Source organism: Acomys minous (assembly GCF_964271855.1).
Source record: "Acomys minous genome assembly, chromosome: 2".
Classification (NCBI taxonomy): Eukaryota; Metazoa; Chordata; class Mammalia; order Rodentia; family Muridae; genus Acomys; species Acomys minous.
In genome coordinates, this window is record NC_140484.1 from 145,867,004 (window position 1) to 145,882,915 (window position 15,912).

Genomic DNA, 15,912 nt, shown 5'->3' on the forward strand with positions numbered 1-15,912 from the left:
AAGAGTTTTTTTAGAAGCAAAATGGATATAACAATTAAGACCTTAAGGCAAGGGATCCCTTCCCAAACTGACAGTCAACTGTAGTTCTTCAGTAGGAACAGAGCTGTCCAAATCTGGGCTAGTGAGTCCATTTCACAAGTTCTGGGCACAGGGCACCCCTCTCCTGCCACGACCCACAGCACTCTCTGCTTGTCTTCACTCACCACTGGGGACACAAGCATCAACATAACCAGATACTGCTGAGTCCAGCGGCTCAGGCCTGTGATACTGCCCTTTGAAGGCTGAGGCAGGAGGACTACTGTGAGTTCAAAGCAGCCTGGGTTATAAAGTAAGATGTTCTGTTCAAAAGGTGGGGGGAGGGAAGGAGGGAAAGAAAGAGGGGAAGGGAGGGAGGGAGGGAAAGAGGGAGAGAGGGAACGAGGGGGGGGGCAGACAGGCAGACAGAGAGAACCTGTCTGTTTACACAACAGATCAGTAAATACCAAAGATGGACTACCAGCGAAGATGTACGAGCCAACACTTAGTAGTGGAACACATCATGTTGCTTAAGGGACAATTTAGTGGGATTACATAAAATAAAAAGGGTCATATTTTGACCCAGCAATCTGAAGAACTCATGTGCGGGTGGAGGGGTTTCATATAGGACTATTTATAACCATAGCACTGGAAAACATGCTTCAGAGCTGGCCAGGGCTTTGCATGTGTCTGAAAACTCAGCGCAGCCACATGGTGGACACCACCTGGTGGATGCCACACCCGTGGCCAACAGTCACCAGGGCGGGGATGAGGTTTTCATCCCAAAAGTTCATGGGCTGATTGACATCAAACGTGATATGAGCAAGAGATGGGGCTTAGTGCCAGGTCAAGACAAGATTAGGTCATTGCAGATGCTGCAGCAGAAGTAAGTGATACTGGTCTCCCGCTTGCAGGAGCTCCCGGACCATGATGTCTTTGATACAGTTCAATTGATGTGTGTGTGTGTGTGTGTGTGTGTGTGTGTGTGTGTATGTGCGCGCGCGCGTGCACACACGTACACGCCCATGGTAGATTCCAAACCATGCTATTTAGACTTCAGCCTCCAACTGTGAGGTGACTAAACCCTTTTTTCTATATATTACCCAGACTGAGGTATTTTGTTATAACAGCAGAATACAGACTGATATAGCAGTCTGTGTCATCTGGGATTAAATAATGGGGCTGTTCTTGTTTACGCTTTAAAATGGCCCCAGGGCCAGTTAGCTGGTCCATTGAGGAAGGTGCTTGCAAGCGGCCCTGACAAGCTGAGTTCAACTCCTGGGACCCACTTAGTGAAAGGGCAGAACAAACTTGCAAAAGCTGGGAGCGCATGCTCGCGCACACACACACACACACACACAAAGAGTAAAATATAATAAAAACTTAAAGAAACCTGCATATATCTATATACGTCTACATAAATAGAAAATTATTTTAAAGGCTATCAATTGCCCTAACAGGTCAACTGGCAACAGGATTTGGAATATCTCTGTCCCTTCCACCACAAGTAAGAAAAGCTGGAGCATACGTGTGTCAGGCTCCACAGCAGTGCATCCTACGTGGCCATGGCCATTAGATGCCGCCTAGCAGAGCTTCCAGCCTGACAAGCCACAAGTGCTAGCAGAGGCGCTTGTTCTAGAACAGACTCGAGAGAGATGGCCATCCTGAACACAGCGCGAGCGGTGCAGCTGCAGGCCTAGGGGAGCTCCCGCCCTGGGAATCTTCCACCAGGACTGACCTCTTCAGCGACGATCGAGACAGCACCTGTGCAGCCTGGTTCATGGCCCTGACCCAGGCGTTCATGTCCTCCAGGGTGTCGGCACTGAAGTAGTAGGTCCTCATGCCCGAGTGCTCAGCCTGAGAGGCCACAGCGGTGGCGCTGTAGATGAGCGCCCTCATCCCTGTGTGCACGGCCTGCGAGCAAGAGGACAGACAGGTTAGCACACATCCTCTCTGGGAGCAGGAACGGGGGTGCTCTGGCTGTGTTCCCCCTTGTATGGGGGTGCTCTGGCTGTGTTCCCCTGTGTAGATGAAGCCCCAGAGTCAGGCCAGTTTGTCTCCACATCTGAAAACTGTCACAACCTAGATGCCACTCTCTCAGTGCTGCCAGACCCACCCAGAGACTGACGTGGCTCAGTCTGCTGCGCGTCTGCTGGCATGAAACATGAGGTCTAAAGAAGCTGCTGTTGTTTTGTCAGGAGACACCATAGAACTGGGCACAGCTGACCAACGTCTGACTGGGAATTCTGGGAAGCCTAGAAAACGGCTCCTGCTGAGCGATGGATGGCTCCCAGTCAGGAGCCACATCAGAACCCTGTGGCCGAGAAGGCAGGGGTCTGTCTCTTAGCCTTGCAATGAAAAGCTCCTCACTCGGTTTACTCAGGAAGACAGTGTACAAAAGGGAAGACAGTGAGAGTCCCCACTCTGTGGCTCCTGGGCCCGGCCAGTTTTAGTCTCTTTTTAACCCCAGCAGCCTAGAGAGGTAGGGACAGACCTGTTTTGCAGACGGGGCAGATGGGCCTGAGCGGCTGGGTAAGGCCCACACAGCACACCTGGGAACAGACTCTCAGCACAGTTACCATCACCAGAAGCTGCTCCCTGCACAAGCTTCGCCTCCTATCCTGTCCACCACTGCATGTCCGGGAATAGTGCCCGGCACATGGTATGTGCTCACTGTCTGTTGAGTAAACAGTGTGAGTGAAGAGCTGGAACCTTGGTCTGACCCCCAGCCCAAGCTGCTCTGTGTAAAGCTCACAGTAAAATGGAGGGAGTTCTATCATGTGAATCTAGAATAAAAGGAAAGCCCTACCAATGGCCGGTCAGAGGAGACAGTTACAAGCTGGAGAGTGGCCTTCAGGGTTTGCTGCTCCCCATGGACGGCATCCAAGTCCACCATGCACTGTAACTATGGGCCTGTTTCTCCCATTACTATGTCTGAGTCTACCCAACCCAGTGCCCAGAGACTTGGCAAACTTCGCCTACACTCAAGGTTCCTGCAACGGCAGCGGAAGCCACATATCCCACTCTGAGCGTCTTGGTGGCCTTCGGTGCCCTCTGTTCCAGCAAGTAGGAGATAGGGCAGTAAGAACAAGAGACTCGTGCAAGCTTCACCAGCTGCTGCAGAAACCCTCAGACAGGCTCCCCTGGAACAGGAGGCCCAAGATCTCTGCATCACTTCCCATCCGTCTCCAGCCACCATGGAGCATTCTGGGAAATGCAAGTGCAAGGGGATCTCCAGCAGCCTTTTAAAAGAGCAAGTTTCTGCACTGTAGGCATCCTCAGAGGCAGCCCTGTCCAGCAATCAGCCTGGGGCACACTTCCAGCATGCAGCGGCAATTCTGCACAGTCTGTCGGCAAATGGGCCATGGCAAGTGCAGCCACCTCAGAGGAGTCATGCACAAGCACACAGAGCCTAGCCCACTAGTCACACTACCAGCAGGCTGTGCCCAGCTGCTCACCTGAAGACCAGGCTCCCAGCTGCACTCTGCCGACTGTAAAGGTAAGAAAGACACAGTCCCTCTGTCATCTGGCCCCATGACCTAAGCCCAAAGTGCTTTGTGCCCGAGGAAGTATCTGTGGCCAAGTGAGGAGTCTGGGAGATGGTCCCTTCCTCTCTGCTCTGGGCTCCTCTGTTAGCACAACCCTACTGGCATCTTTGCCTGACTACACCAAAGGAAACTAGGATGCATCTGCCTCAAAAACAAGCTGCCCTAGAACACGGGCGTGGTAATACAATACTAAGAAGGAAGCCAGACCCTCCCTCCTCCAACCCAGGATCAAATCAGGACAGCAAGAACCTGCACGGGTAACAAAAGAGCATCCAAAGGCTACCAACTGACTGACTTATTCTCACTCCCTGTACAAGAATCCACCATCGAGTGCTCACCACACGGAAGCACTGCTAGAAGGCGGAGGGACAGCCTTTACAGGGCCACTCTCGGCCACTTCTAAGCAAACGCCTCTGGATGACTACAGCACCGTAACAAGTGCTATCAAGAGGCGCAGCAGCGGCAGATGGCTCGGTGGGTAACCACACTTGTTCTGCAGGCATGAGGACCTGAGTTTGAATCCCCAGAGCTCCCAGAAAGCCAGGTGTGGCTGTGCGTATCTATAGCCCAGCGTTGGGCATTGGGAGGCAGAGACAAGTGGATGTCCAGAGCTCACAAAACACCACCATAGCCAAAACAGTGAGCTTCTGGTTCAGTGAGACCCTAGTCCAAGGCAGTGAGGGGACATCGAGAGAGGAAGATACTTGTGGTCCTGAATGTGTAATATGTACTTACTGCAGCCACCACACACACACACACACACACACACACACACACACACACACACACACACACACACACACCCTTGAGAGGGGGCACATACACAGAGAGAAAGAGAGAGACAAAGACAGAGAGTGTGCGTGTTTGGGATGCTGTGAAAGGACCCAGATCCATCTGAGAGTGGCCACTCAAGATGCCTTCCTCCTGGATAGGAAGAAGACACTCAGACCCGGAGAAGCACCAGCACTTGGTGTACACCCTCATCCATGAGGCCAGCATGGCTGGCACGAGAGAGGGCGGGCGGAGAGGGCGGCACATGGGGAGGCTATGATGCTGCCAGCGCTGGGTCCTCAGGGCCTTGCAGGGCTTGTTAGGGGGTTGTGTTCAGTTAAAGATCAGCGAGAAGCTGCTGAAGGCGTCACGCTGGGGCTGCAAAGGGATGTGTACAGAAGGGAGGAGTGCGGACACAAAAAGATGCTTTTTCATCATCCGTCCCACGCCGCTCATGAAGGGTGAAGATAAACTGCACGCAGCCATGACAAACAACCACGATGCCACTCCAGATGTTGCCTCCCCTGTCCCCAGTCATTCCCCCACAGTGATACTCAACCCTAGTGTGACAGTTTGAATAGAGAACGTCCCCCATAGGCTCCAGTATCTGAACACTTAGCTCCATGGCGGTGATGTCTGATGAGGTTCGGATGGTACACCCCTGCTGGAGGAAGTGAGCTGCCGGGGGCGGGCCTTGAGATTAAAAGCCTCAGGCTACTTCCCGTTCCACTTTCTGCTTTGTGCTTGCAGTTTAAAATGTGACCCTCAGCTTCCTGCTTCTGCTGCCTTGCCCCCTGCCATGACAAATTGATCCCTCTGAAACCATAACCCTTTATTCCAGAAGTTGCCTCTGGCCATGGTGTCTACCGCAGCAACAGGAAAGTAACTGCTATTCCCAGAAAGAGCAGACTTTCTGAAGAAGACTTGGCCACCAAAGATAATTCTAGAAGTCACTGAACAAAATTATTTCAGAGCACCTCCTGAGCTACAGAATAGAAGGGTGGCCTGGGCGGTGAGTTTTTGTTTTTGTTTATTTTTTAAATGAATATAATGTCTTATTTTGCAGTCCTGGCTAGGCCAGAGCTTACTAGGTAGTCCAGACCAGGCTGGCTTGACTTACAGAGATCTGCTGCCTCCGTCTCCTGGCTACTAGGATAAAGCACGCCTGCCCATGACTCATTCCTCTTTAAGCCAGGCCCTCTGCTAGCCCAGGTCTGAGACTCTCTAGCCACCTGACTTCCTTTGCCTCTCTCCACAAAAGCACTTGCACCATGACAGCACTTCTGAGAACGCTGGTCAGGATGGGCAGGATGACTGCAGAACAGTACCTTAAAGGAGTACTTGCGGCTTATGCGATCCTCGGGGGCCACAGGAGAGATGACATAGCTGGGCAGCGGGATGCTGCCGAGAACTGCTTCTTCTCGGCTGTCTTTGGAAGGAAAAACACATCAGAACAATCTTCTGGGAGTCCCATCTGGGCCATGTCTCCCCAGACTGTACTGTCACCTCCCTTTTTGTATCAAATGTTTACCAGCCCCTCTGCTAAATGGACCACAGACGTGAGGCTGACAGGACACTCTCCCCAAGCGCAGGAAGAGCATGAGAGCACTCTCAGCTCACGCTGCCATTAAAAGGGCGGTGTGCCACGTGCTGCGGAGCAGAGGCCACAGTGGCACTTCTCTTCCACCCCTCCTGCAAACCACCTTTACTTACCACCCGTCACTGCAGAGTGGCAGGGTTGGCCCTGCTGCTCCTCAACTCAAAGACACACACGGTCTCTCCACCAGGCACAGCCCTAAGCCCAGTGACTCCTGTCTTCTGTGACAGCTCTTGCATTTGGCCCTCACCAACCTCCTGCGCCTCATCTTCCTGAGACAATCCCTATGCAAGACTTACCAGCCCACACAGAAGCGTCTGTCCTTCACCTCCTCCTGTATCTAGCACCGTCCTCAAGTGTAACTTTCCTCTGTGCTACGTCTACCTCCTCCCACACGGGCAAAGCACTACTCATCCTTAAAAGCCAACACAAGCCCTCAGCCTCTTAAACATCTCAGAATCCCCAAATCACAGTCACTGCCATTTCCCTGAAGAACCTATGAACTTTGCTATCTTCGTCAAAAGCACTCAGCGGAGTCTACACTTACATCTCTCCTCTGTATTTTGAGTTTCTGAACTGCCCAGCCCCTGACTTTATATATGCTCTATAAAAGCTCAAATGGGCAGCTCAAGTGTCCTGTCCAGTGCCACGGGAGAGACACCCAGAGGATGTTTTCCTGGCTTCCTAGCTCCCCAGGGACCTCCAAGGTAACTAATCCACGTTGGGGAAAGCCCAATGACTCTGGGTCTTGAGACCACAGCTGAATCCTACTCACTTGAATTCAACACTTTGAACTTCTGGAGCCTGCACTGGTAAAGCTGAAGTCGCATACACACGGGGGACACTCTCGCGCGGTAACGGGCTACTTAGTTGATCTAACAGCTAGGTCTGCGGAAGCTCCCATTCGTACTTCTTTACCATCTTCTCTAGTACAAAGAACCTCTGGCCACCTGAGACTCACCTTTATAATAAAACAAACAGTAATCGGCAAGCACGAACCACCGTCTTTTCCACAGCCGCATCCCGGAGCTGTCCTGCAAAGCACAAGAACCAGTAAGGGCAGCCTGCTGCACCCCACCCCTCCACTCAAAACTAAACCTTAAAACATAAAAATGTAAAAGAGAGAGTGGCTGTGGGCCAGCCCGGGCTCCTGGGTCGCAGCTAAGAGCACTAACTGCTCTTCCAGAGGCTCAAAGACCCACACAGCAACTCACAACCACCTGGAACTGAAGCCCCAGAAGATCTGCCATTGTTTTCTGGCCTCCACGGGCACCAGGCACGCACACTGTGCACAACATGCATGCAGGAAAGATGCCCATACATTCCAATGTAAAATTGTAAATGTATTTTAACAGCCACCCCCCTTGTGCATGTGCACACAGGGGTCAGAAGAGGGTGACAGAGTCCCTGGAGCCAGTTACAGGCCATTGTGAGTCCCTGATGTGGGTGCTAAGAACTGACCTCAAGTATGTGCTCTGACTCAATGAGACAACTTTTCTTCGCTTTTCTCTTATTTAGTTATTTTTTGTTTGGGGGGATTTGTTTTGTTGTTGAGACAAGGCTTCTCTATTCAACCCTGGCTGTCCTATAACTCACTCTGTAGACCAGTCTGGCCTCGAGCCCAGTAGATCAGTGGATCTGCCTGCCTCTGCCGTCCTAGTACGACTGGACTAAAGTCTGTGCTACCTATCCCACTTATTTTTATTTTGCTCTCATCTGTCTATCTTTCTACCTACCTATGTATAATGAGATAGATGGTTTCATGTGGCCGGTGAAGATGAAGCCCAGGCTGGCTTTCCACCTCCTTATGCTGGGATTACAGGTGTGCACCACCTTGTCTGGTTTATGTCGTCCTGTGACCTGTGACCTATGACCTGTGACCTATGCTTGCCCTGCATGCACTCTACCAACTGAGCTACATCTCTGGCCCCCATATTCCCTCCTTCTCTCAATAAACCAATGAGCCTCTTCCTGAACAGAACTCTTTGAACAGGATATTAAACTTAGACTAGCTGATGGCTTATGTTCCCTCTCTGTTTCAGAGGATGCCTTATTGAATAGCTGCTCTTTAAATAGACATTAAACGTAGACTCGCTGATGGCTTGTCATAGAAAGTGAGGTTTTCTGGTCTCCTAGAAACAAGTTATTACAACCCATTTTCTTCTAGGAAGGAAAATTCAAACCTAGAAGTTACCTATTGACAGTAAGTTCTTACTACAAATGTGCTTTGTTTTAGCTTTAGGATCTAGGCTATAAAATATCTTCATCCATGCTGATTAGAAAGAATTTACATAGTACTGATTGATTTTATGTTCAGAAATTGAGGTAAGGCTCTCAGCTAACCAACTCTGTTCTCTGCCAAAGGACTGATTTTGTTGTTCCCAATTAATGCAAAGGTCTAATTTCTCTTTGCAGTCAAATTTCCTCATAACAGAATTCTAAAACCAAACCAAACAAACAAACTTGGTCACAAAGAAAGCTGCAATGTTACACACCAGTTTTCTCCAGAGCCTTAGGAGAAGCTCAGAGTTGGGTTTGGCTGCTACAAACATCTCTCCTTGGGGCTGGAGAGGTAGCTTGGTGGTTAAGAGCACTTGCTGCTCTTGCAGGGGACCTGAGTTCAGTCCTCAGAACCTTATGAGAGCTCACGGCTGTCTGTAACTCCAGTTTCAGGGGATGAAATGCCCTCTTCTGGCTTCAGTGTTTACCAGACATGTGCGTGGTACATATACATACATGCACGCAAAACACTCATATACATAAAACATAAAGTCTTTTCCTATTCAGAGGTTTTTGACAGTTTCCAACCCTAAATACAACACGAGGTTTGTTTGCACTCCCAACACATCCCTCCCCCTCAAAACACACACTAAAGTACCAAAGCCAAATTAACTTGATGTCCTCTGATGGCCTGCAGTTCTGTGGCCTGCAGACTGGCCACATGGTCTCTGCAGTCGAGGTACCATTCGCCTCCTTCTTACTGGCAGGCCTTTATCCATCCTCCACACGGGGTTCAAATGTTGCTTCCGGATGTGTAAACACAGCTCTACCCTCTGCTGTGAGTCTGCAACACTCTGAACAGACCCATACAGCTACAGAGCAGCCAAAGGAGGAGGCAGTGGGAAGAGTTATCCTCAGCCCCTTCTCTCTCTCTGGCCACATTTCCAACCAGTGTCGTGTATGTAACAGGGCAAGTCAGACTGGATAAGTACTCAGACAATGAGAGACACATAAGAAAAGCAGTAAGACCAGAGCTGTGAAAGGAGACAGATGACCAGAGGCAGATGAAGGGGCCCCTCCCACACAGTGTACAGTACAAAGCCCCTCACAAATGCTTTCCTCAAACGGGCAACATTGCTCTTGCAGTGGGATGGGCTTTTGGTTGGCTGGTGGGTGACAGGGTGGGGACGGGTGACAGTGCGATGTGAAAGCTGCCTTCTTTGGTGGTGAGTTTCTGAGGGCAGGCAGGCACCTTCTTCCTTACCTTGTCACACCTGCGGCGTGAGCCCTCAAAGCAAGGTACAGACAAATAAACAAATGAATGAAGGAATTGCACAGAGAAAAGAAAGGGGGCCAAAAAGATAGGTTCTGGACTTGGGAGCTCAGAGCCAGCCACCTAGAAGACCAGAGACAAATCAATGAGGGCAGGACGGGGCAGTGAAGATGACGGATAGCTGCAGGGTGACCGAGAGAGAGGAGGGAACTCCTTATTACCAAGACCCAGGAAAAGTGGCTACAGACAGGGTAAGGCAGGAGAGAGTAATGAATTTGGCAGACTTGGACTTCCAAGTTTTAGGGAGCTAGCCACGCATCCCAGACAGGGAGCATCTGTGGCTGAATGATAACAAAGGCACAAGCACCAGGTGGACAGGTGCTGGATTCTGGTGACTCACCCACCCACATGTGGCCTGGGCTCCAATCTGCTGCCCTCTCCCCTTCATCTCCATCACCCCCCTGCCCCGCTGCCCTCTCCCCTTCATCTCCATCACCCCCCATGCCCCGCTGCCCTCTCCCCTTCATCTCCATCACCCCCCATGCCCCGCTGCCCTCTCCCCTTCATCTCCATCACCCCCATGCCCCGCTGCCCTCTCCCCTTCATCTCCATCACCCCCCATGCCCCGCTGCCCTCTCCCCTTCATCTCCATCATCCCCCATGCCCTGCTGCCCTCTCCCCTTCATCTCCATCATCCCCCATGCCCTGCTGCCCTCTCCCCTTCATCTCCATCATCCCCCATGCCCTGCTGCCCTCTCCCCTTCATCTCCATCACCCCCATGCCCTGCTGCCATCTCCCCTTCATCTCCATCACCCCCCCATGCCCCGCTGCCCTCTCCCCTTCATCTCCATCATCCCCCATGCCCCGCTGCCCTCTCCCCTTCATCTCCATCATCCCCCATGCCCCGCTGCCCTCTCCCCTTCATCTCCATCATCCCCCATGCCCCGCTGCCCTCTCCCCTTCATCTCCATCATCCCCCATGCTCTGCTGCCCTCTCCCCTTCATCTCCATTATCCCCCCATGCCCCGCTGCCCTCTCCCCTTCATCTCCATCATCCCCCATGCCCCGCTGCCCTCTCCCCTTCATCTCCATCACCCCCCATGCCCCGCTGCCCTCTCCCCTTCATCTCCATCATCCCCCATGCCCCGCTGCCCTCTCCCCTTCATCTCCATCATCCCCCATGCCCTGCTGCCCTCTCCCCTTCATCTCCATCACCCCCATGCTCTGCTGCCCTCTCCCCTTCATCTCCATTATCCCCCCATGCCCCGCTGCCCTCTCCCCTTCATCTCCATCACCCCCCATGCCCCGCTGCCCTCTCCCCTTCATCTCCATCACCCCCATGCCCCGCTGCCCTCTCCCCTTCATCTCCATCACCCCCCATGCTCTGCTGCCCTCTCCCCTTCATCTCCATCATCCCCCATGCCCCGCTGCCCTCTCCCCTTCATCTCCATCATCCCCCATGCTCTGCTGCCCTCTCCCCTTCATCTCCATTATCCCCCCATGCCCCGCTGCCCTCTCCCCTTCATCTCCATCACCCCCCATGCCCCGCTGCCCTCTCCCCTTCATCTCCATCATCCCCCATGCCCCGCTGCCCTCTCCCCTTCATCTCCATCACCCCCCCATGCCCCGCTGCCCTCTCCCCTTCATCTCCATCATCCCCCATGCTCTGCTGCCCTCTCCCCTTCATCTCCATCATCCCCCATGCCCCGCTGCCCTCTCCCCTTCATCTCCATTATCCCCCATGCCCCGCTGCCCTCTCCCCTTCATCTCCATCATCCCCCATGCTCTGCTGCCCTCTCCCCTTCATCTCCATCACCCCCCCTGCCCTGCTGCCCTCTCCCCTTCATCTCCATCACCCCCCATGCCCTGCTGCCCTCTCCCCTTCATCTCCATCACCCCCCATGCCCTGCTGCCCTCTCCCCTTCATCTCCATCACCCCCATGCCCCGCTGCCCTCTCCCCTTCATCTCCATCACCCCCCGTGCCCCGCTGCCCCCTCCCCTTCATCTCCATCACCCCCCGTGCCCCGCTGCCCTCTCCCCTTCATCTCCATCACCCCCCATGCCCCGCTGTCCTCTCCCCTTCATCTCCATCACCCCCCATGCCCCGCTGCCCTCTCCCCTTCATCTCCATCACCCCCCCTGCCCCGCTGCCCTCTCCCCTTCATCTCCATCACCCCCCATGCCCCGCTGCCCTCTCCCCTTCATCTCCATCACCCCCCATGCCCCGCTGCCCTCTCCCCTTCATCTCCATCTTCCCCCATGCCCCGCTGCCCTCTCCCCTTCATCTCCATCTTCCCCCACGCCCCGCTGCCCTCTCCCCTTCATCTCCATCATCCCCCATGCCCCGCTGCCCTCTCCCCTTCATCTCCATCACCCCCCATGCCCTGCTGCCCTCTCCCCTTCATCTCCATCACCCCCCGTGCCCCGCTGCCCTCTCCCCTTCATCTCCATCACCCCCCATGCCCCTCTGCCCTCTCCCCTTCATCTCCATCACCCCCCTGCCCCGCTGCCCTCTCCCCTTCATCTCCATCACCCCCCATGCCCCGCTGCCCTCTCCCCTTCATCTCCATCACCCCCCATGCCCTGCTGCCCTCTCCCCTTCATCTCCATCACCCCCATGCCCTGCTGCCCTCTCCCCTTCATCTCCATCTTCCCCCATGCCCTGCTGCCCTCTCCCCTTCATCTCCATCATCCCCCATGCCCCGCTGCCCTCTCCCCTTCATCTCCATCTTCCCCCATGCCCTGCTGCCCTCTCCCCTTCATCTCCATCACCCCCCATGCCCTGCTGCCCTCTCCCCTTCATCTCCATCACCCCCCATGCCCTGCTGCCCTCTCCCCTTCATCTCCATCTTCCCCCATGCCCTGCTGCCCTCTCCCCTTCATCTCCATCACCCCCCATGCCCCGCTGCCCTCTCCCCTTCATCTCCATCACCCCCCCTGCCCCGCTGCCCTCTCCCCTTCATCTCCATCACCCCCCATGCCCCGCTGCCCTCTCCCCTTCATCTCCATCTTCCCCCATGCCCCGCTGCCCTCTCCCCTTCATCTCCATCTTCCCCCATGCCCCGCTGCCCTCTCCCCTTCATCTCCATCACCCCCCATGCCCCGCTGCCCTCTCCCCTTCATCTCCATCACCCCCCGTGCCCCGCTGCCCTCTCCCCTTCATCTCCATCACCCCCCATGCCCTGCTGCCCTCTCCCCTTCATCTCCATCACCCCCCATGCCCCGCTGCCCTCTCCCCTTCATCTCCATCACCCCCCGTGCCCTGCTGCCCTCTCCCCTTCATCTCCATCACCCCCCATGCCCTGCTGCCCTCTCCCCTTCATCTCCATCACCCCCCATGCCCCGCTGCCCTCTCCCCTTCATCTCCATCACCCCCCGTGCCCCGCTGCCCTCTCCCCTTCATCTCCATCACCCCCCATGCCCCGCTGCCCTCTCCCCTTCATCTCCATCACCCCCCCTGCCCCGCTGCCCTCTCCCCTTCATCTCCATCACCCCCCATGCCCCGCTGCCCTCTCCCCTTCATCTCCATCATCCCCCATGCCCTGCTGCCCTCTCCCCTTCATCTCCATCACCCCCCCTGCCCCGCTGCCCTCTCCCCTTCATCTCCATCTTCCCCCATGCCCCGCTGCCCTCTCCCCTTCATCTCCATCTTCCCCCATGCCCCGCTGCCCTCTCCCCTTCATCTCCATCATCCCCCATGCCCCGCTGCCCTCTCCCCTTCATCTCCATCATCCCCCATGCCCTGCTGCCTTCTCCCCTTCATCTCCATCATCCCCCGTGCCCTGCTGCCCTCTCCCCTTCATCTCCATCACCCCCCGTGCCCCGCTGCCCTCTCCCTTTCATCTCCATCACCCCCATGCCCCGCTGCCCTCTCCCCTTCATCTCCATCACCCCCCATGCCCCGCTGCCCCCTCCCCTTCATCTCCATCACCCCCCGTGCCCCGCTGCCCTCTCCCCTTCATCTCCATCACCCCCCATGCCCCGCTGTCCTCTCCCCTTCATCTCCATCACCCCCCATGCCCCGCTGCCCTCTCCCCTTCATCTCCATCACCCCCCCTGCCCCGCTGCCCTCTCCCCTTCATCTCCATCACCCCCCATGCCCCGCTGCCCTCTCCCCTTCATCTCCATCACCCCCCATGCCCCGCTGCCCTCTCCCCTTCATCTCCATCTTCCCCCATGCCCCGCTGCCCTCTCCCCTTCATCTCCATCTTCCCCCACGCCCCGCTGCCCTCTCCCCTTCATCTCCATCATCCCCCATGCCCCGCTGCCCTCTCCCCTTCATCTCCATCACCCCCCATGCCCTGCTGCCCTCTCCCCTTCATCTCCATCACCCCCCGTGCCCCGCTGCCCTCTCCCCTTCATCTCCATCACCCCCCATGCCCCTCTGCCCTCTCCCCTTCATCTCCATCACCCCCCTGCCCCGCTGCCCTCTCCCCTTCATCTCCATCACCCCCCATGCCCCGCTGCCCTCTCCCCTTCATCTCCATCACCCCCCATGCCCTGCTGCCCTCTCCCCTTCATCTCCATCACCCCCATGCCCTGCTGCCCTCTCCCCTTCATCTCCATCTTCCCCCATGCCCTGCTGCCCTCTCCCCTTCATCTCCATCATCCCCCATGCCCCGCTGCCCTCTCCCCTTCATCTCCATCTTCCCCCATGCCCTGCTGCCCTCTCCCCTTCATCTCCATCACCCCCCATGCCCTGCTGCCCTCTCCCCTTCATCTCCATCACCCCCCATGCCCTGCTGCCCTCTCCCCTTCATCTCCATCTTCCCCCATGCCCTGCTGCCCTCTCCCCTTCATCTCCATCACCCCCCATGCCCCGCTGCCCTCTCCCCTTCATCTCCATCACCCCCCATGCCCCGCTGACCTCTCCCCAACATCTCCATCACCCCCCATGCCCCGCTGCCCTCTCCCCTTCATCTCCATCATCCCCCATGCCCTGCTGCCCTCTCCCCTTCATCTCCATCATCCCCCATGCCCCGCTGCCCTCTCCCCTTCATCTCCATCACCCCCCATGCCCCGCTGCCCTCTCCCCTTCATCTCCATCATCCCCCATGCCCTGCTGCCCTCTCCCCTTCATCTCCATCACCCCCCATGCCCCGCTGCCCTCTCCCCTTCATCTTTATCACCCCCCATGCCCCGCTGCCCTCTCCCCTTCATCTCCATCATCCCCCATGCCCCGCTGCCCTCTCCCCTTCATCTCCATCATCCCCCATGCCCCGCTGCCCTCTCCCCTTCATCTCCATCACCCCCCATGCCCCGCTGCCCTCTCCCCTTCATCTCCATCACCCCCCATGCCCCGCTGCCCTCTCCCCTTCATCTCCATCATCCCCCATGCCCCGCTGCCCTCTCCCCTTCATCTCCATCACCCCCCATGCCCCGCTGCCCTCTCCCCTTCATCTCCATCATCCCCCATGCCCCGCTGCCCTCTCCCCTTCATCTCCATCATCCCCCATGCCCTGCTGCCCTCTCCCCTTCATCTCCATCACCCCCCATGCCCTGCTGCCCTCTCCCCTTCATCTCCATCATCCCCCATGCCCCGCTGCCCTCTCCCCTTCATCTCCATCATCCCCCATGCCCCGCTGCCCTCTCCCCTTCATCTCCGTCACCCCCCATGCCCTGCTGCCCTCTCCCCTTCATCTCCATCACCCCCCCATGCCCCGCTGTCCTCTCCCCTTCATCTCCATCACCCCCCATGCCCTGCTGCCCTCTCCCCTTCATCTCCATCTTCCCCCATGCCCTGCTGCCCTCTCCCCTTCATCTCCATCACCCCCCATGCCCCGCTGCCCTCTCCCCTTCATCTCCGTCATCCCCCGTGCCCTGCTGCCCTCTCCCCTTCATCTCCATCATCCCCCGTGCCCCGCTGCCCTCTCCCCTTCATCTCCATCACCCCCCTGCCCCGCTGCCCTCTCCCCTTCATCTCCATCACCCCCCGTGCCCCGCTGACCTCTCCCCTTCATCTCCATCACCCCCCATGCCCCGCTGCCCTCTCCCCTTCATCTCCATCACCCCCCATGCCCCGCTGCCCTCTCCCCTTCATCTCCATCACCCCCCGTGCCCCGCTGACCTCTCCCCTTCATCTCCATCACCCCCATGCCCCGCTGACCAGCCCCTGACACCAAGAGCACCAGGGGCCAATGTGTTGAAAAGGAGGTTTGCAGAGAGAAGTTGCAACCTTTAAGCAAACAGCTCATTTAAAAAACAAACAAACAAAACCAAACAAAAAACAAGTCACTGGGCACAGCAGGCAGAACCTTCTGGGCAGAAACAAATTCTGGGACAGGAAACTTCTCTAACTGCTCACAGCTTGCCAAGGCTGAAGGAGAAGCAAGCTCTATTCTCCCACCTTCCTCCCACCTCAGCCTCCTCACCTGCTTGTGTAGCCAGCCCCTCACCACCACCGGAACATTGAGGTTCCTCCGAATGGCCTGGTCCCTCTTCCCAAAGCTGTGCACTTTACTGCTGGATTTGATGATCTAAGAAAAA

At 56.1% G+C, this 15,912-nt stretch overlaps 1 protein-coding gene across 11 annotated transcripts in view; it reads right to left on the reverse strand.

Moving 5' to 3' along the window:
* The window catches only part of PLEKHA7 (pleckstrin homology domain containing A7), a 203,595-nt gene that overhangs the window by 52,195 nt on the left and 135,488 nt on the right, over nt 1–15,912 (reverse strand). For all 11 annotated transcript variants that reach the window (XM_084771585.1, XM_084771588.1, XM_084771586.1 and 8 more), the window contains 4 exons: nt 15,798–15,902; nt 6,893–6,965; nt 5,663–5,763; nt 1,754–1,929 (listed from right to left, as the gene is read on the reverse strand). In XM_084771585.1, the coding sequence (XP_084627711.1) occupies nt 1,754–1,929; nt 5,663–5,763; nt 6,893–6,965; nt 15,798–15,902 (455 nt within the window). The remainder of the gene's footprint in view (nt 1–1,753; nt 1,930–5,662; nt 5,764–6,892; nt 6,966–15,797; nt 15,903–15,912) is intronic.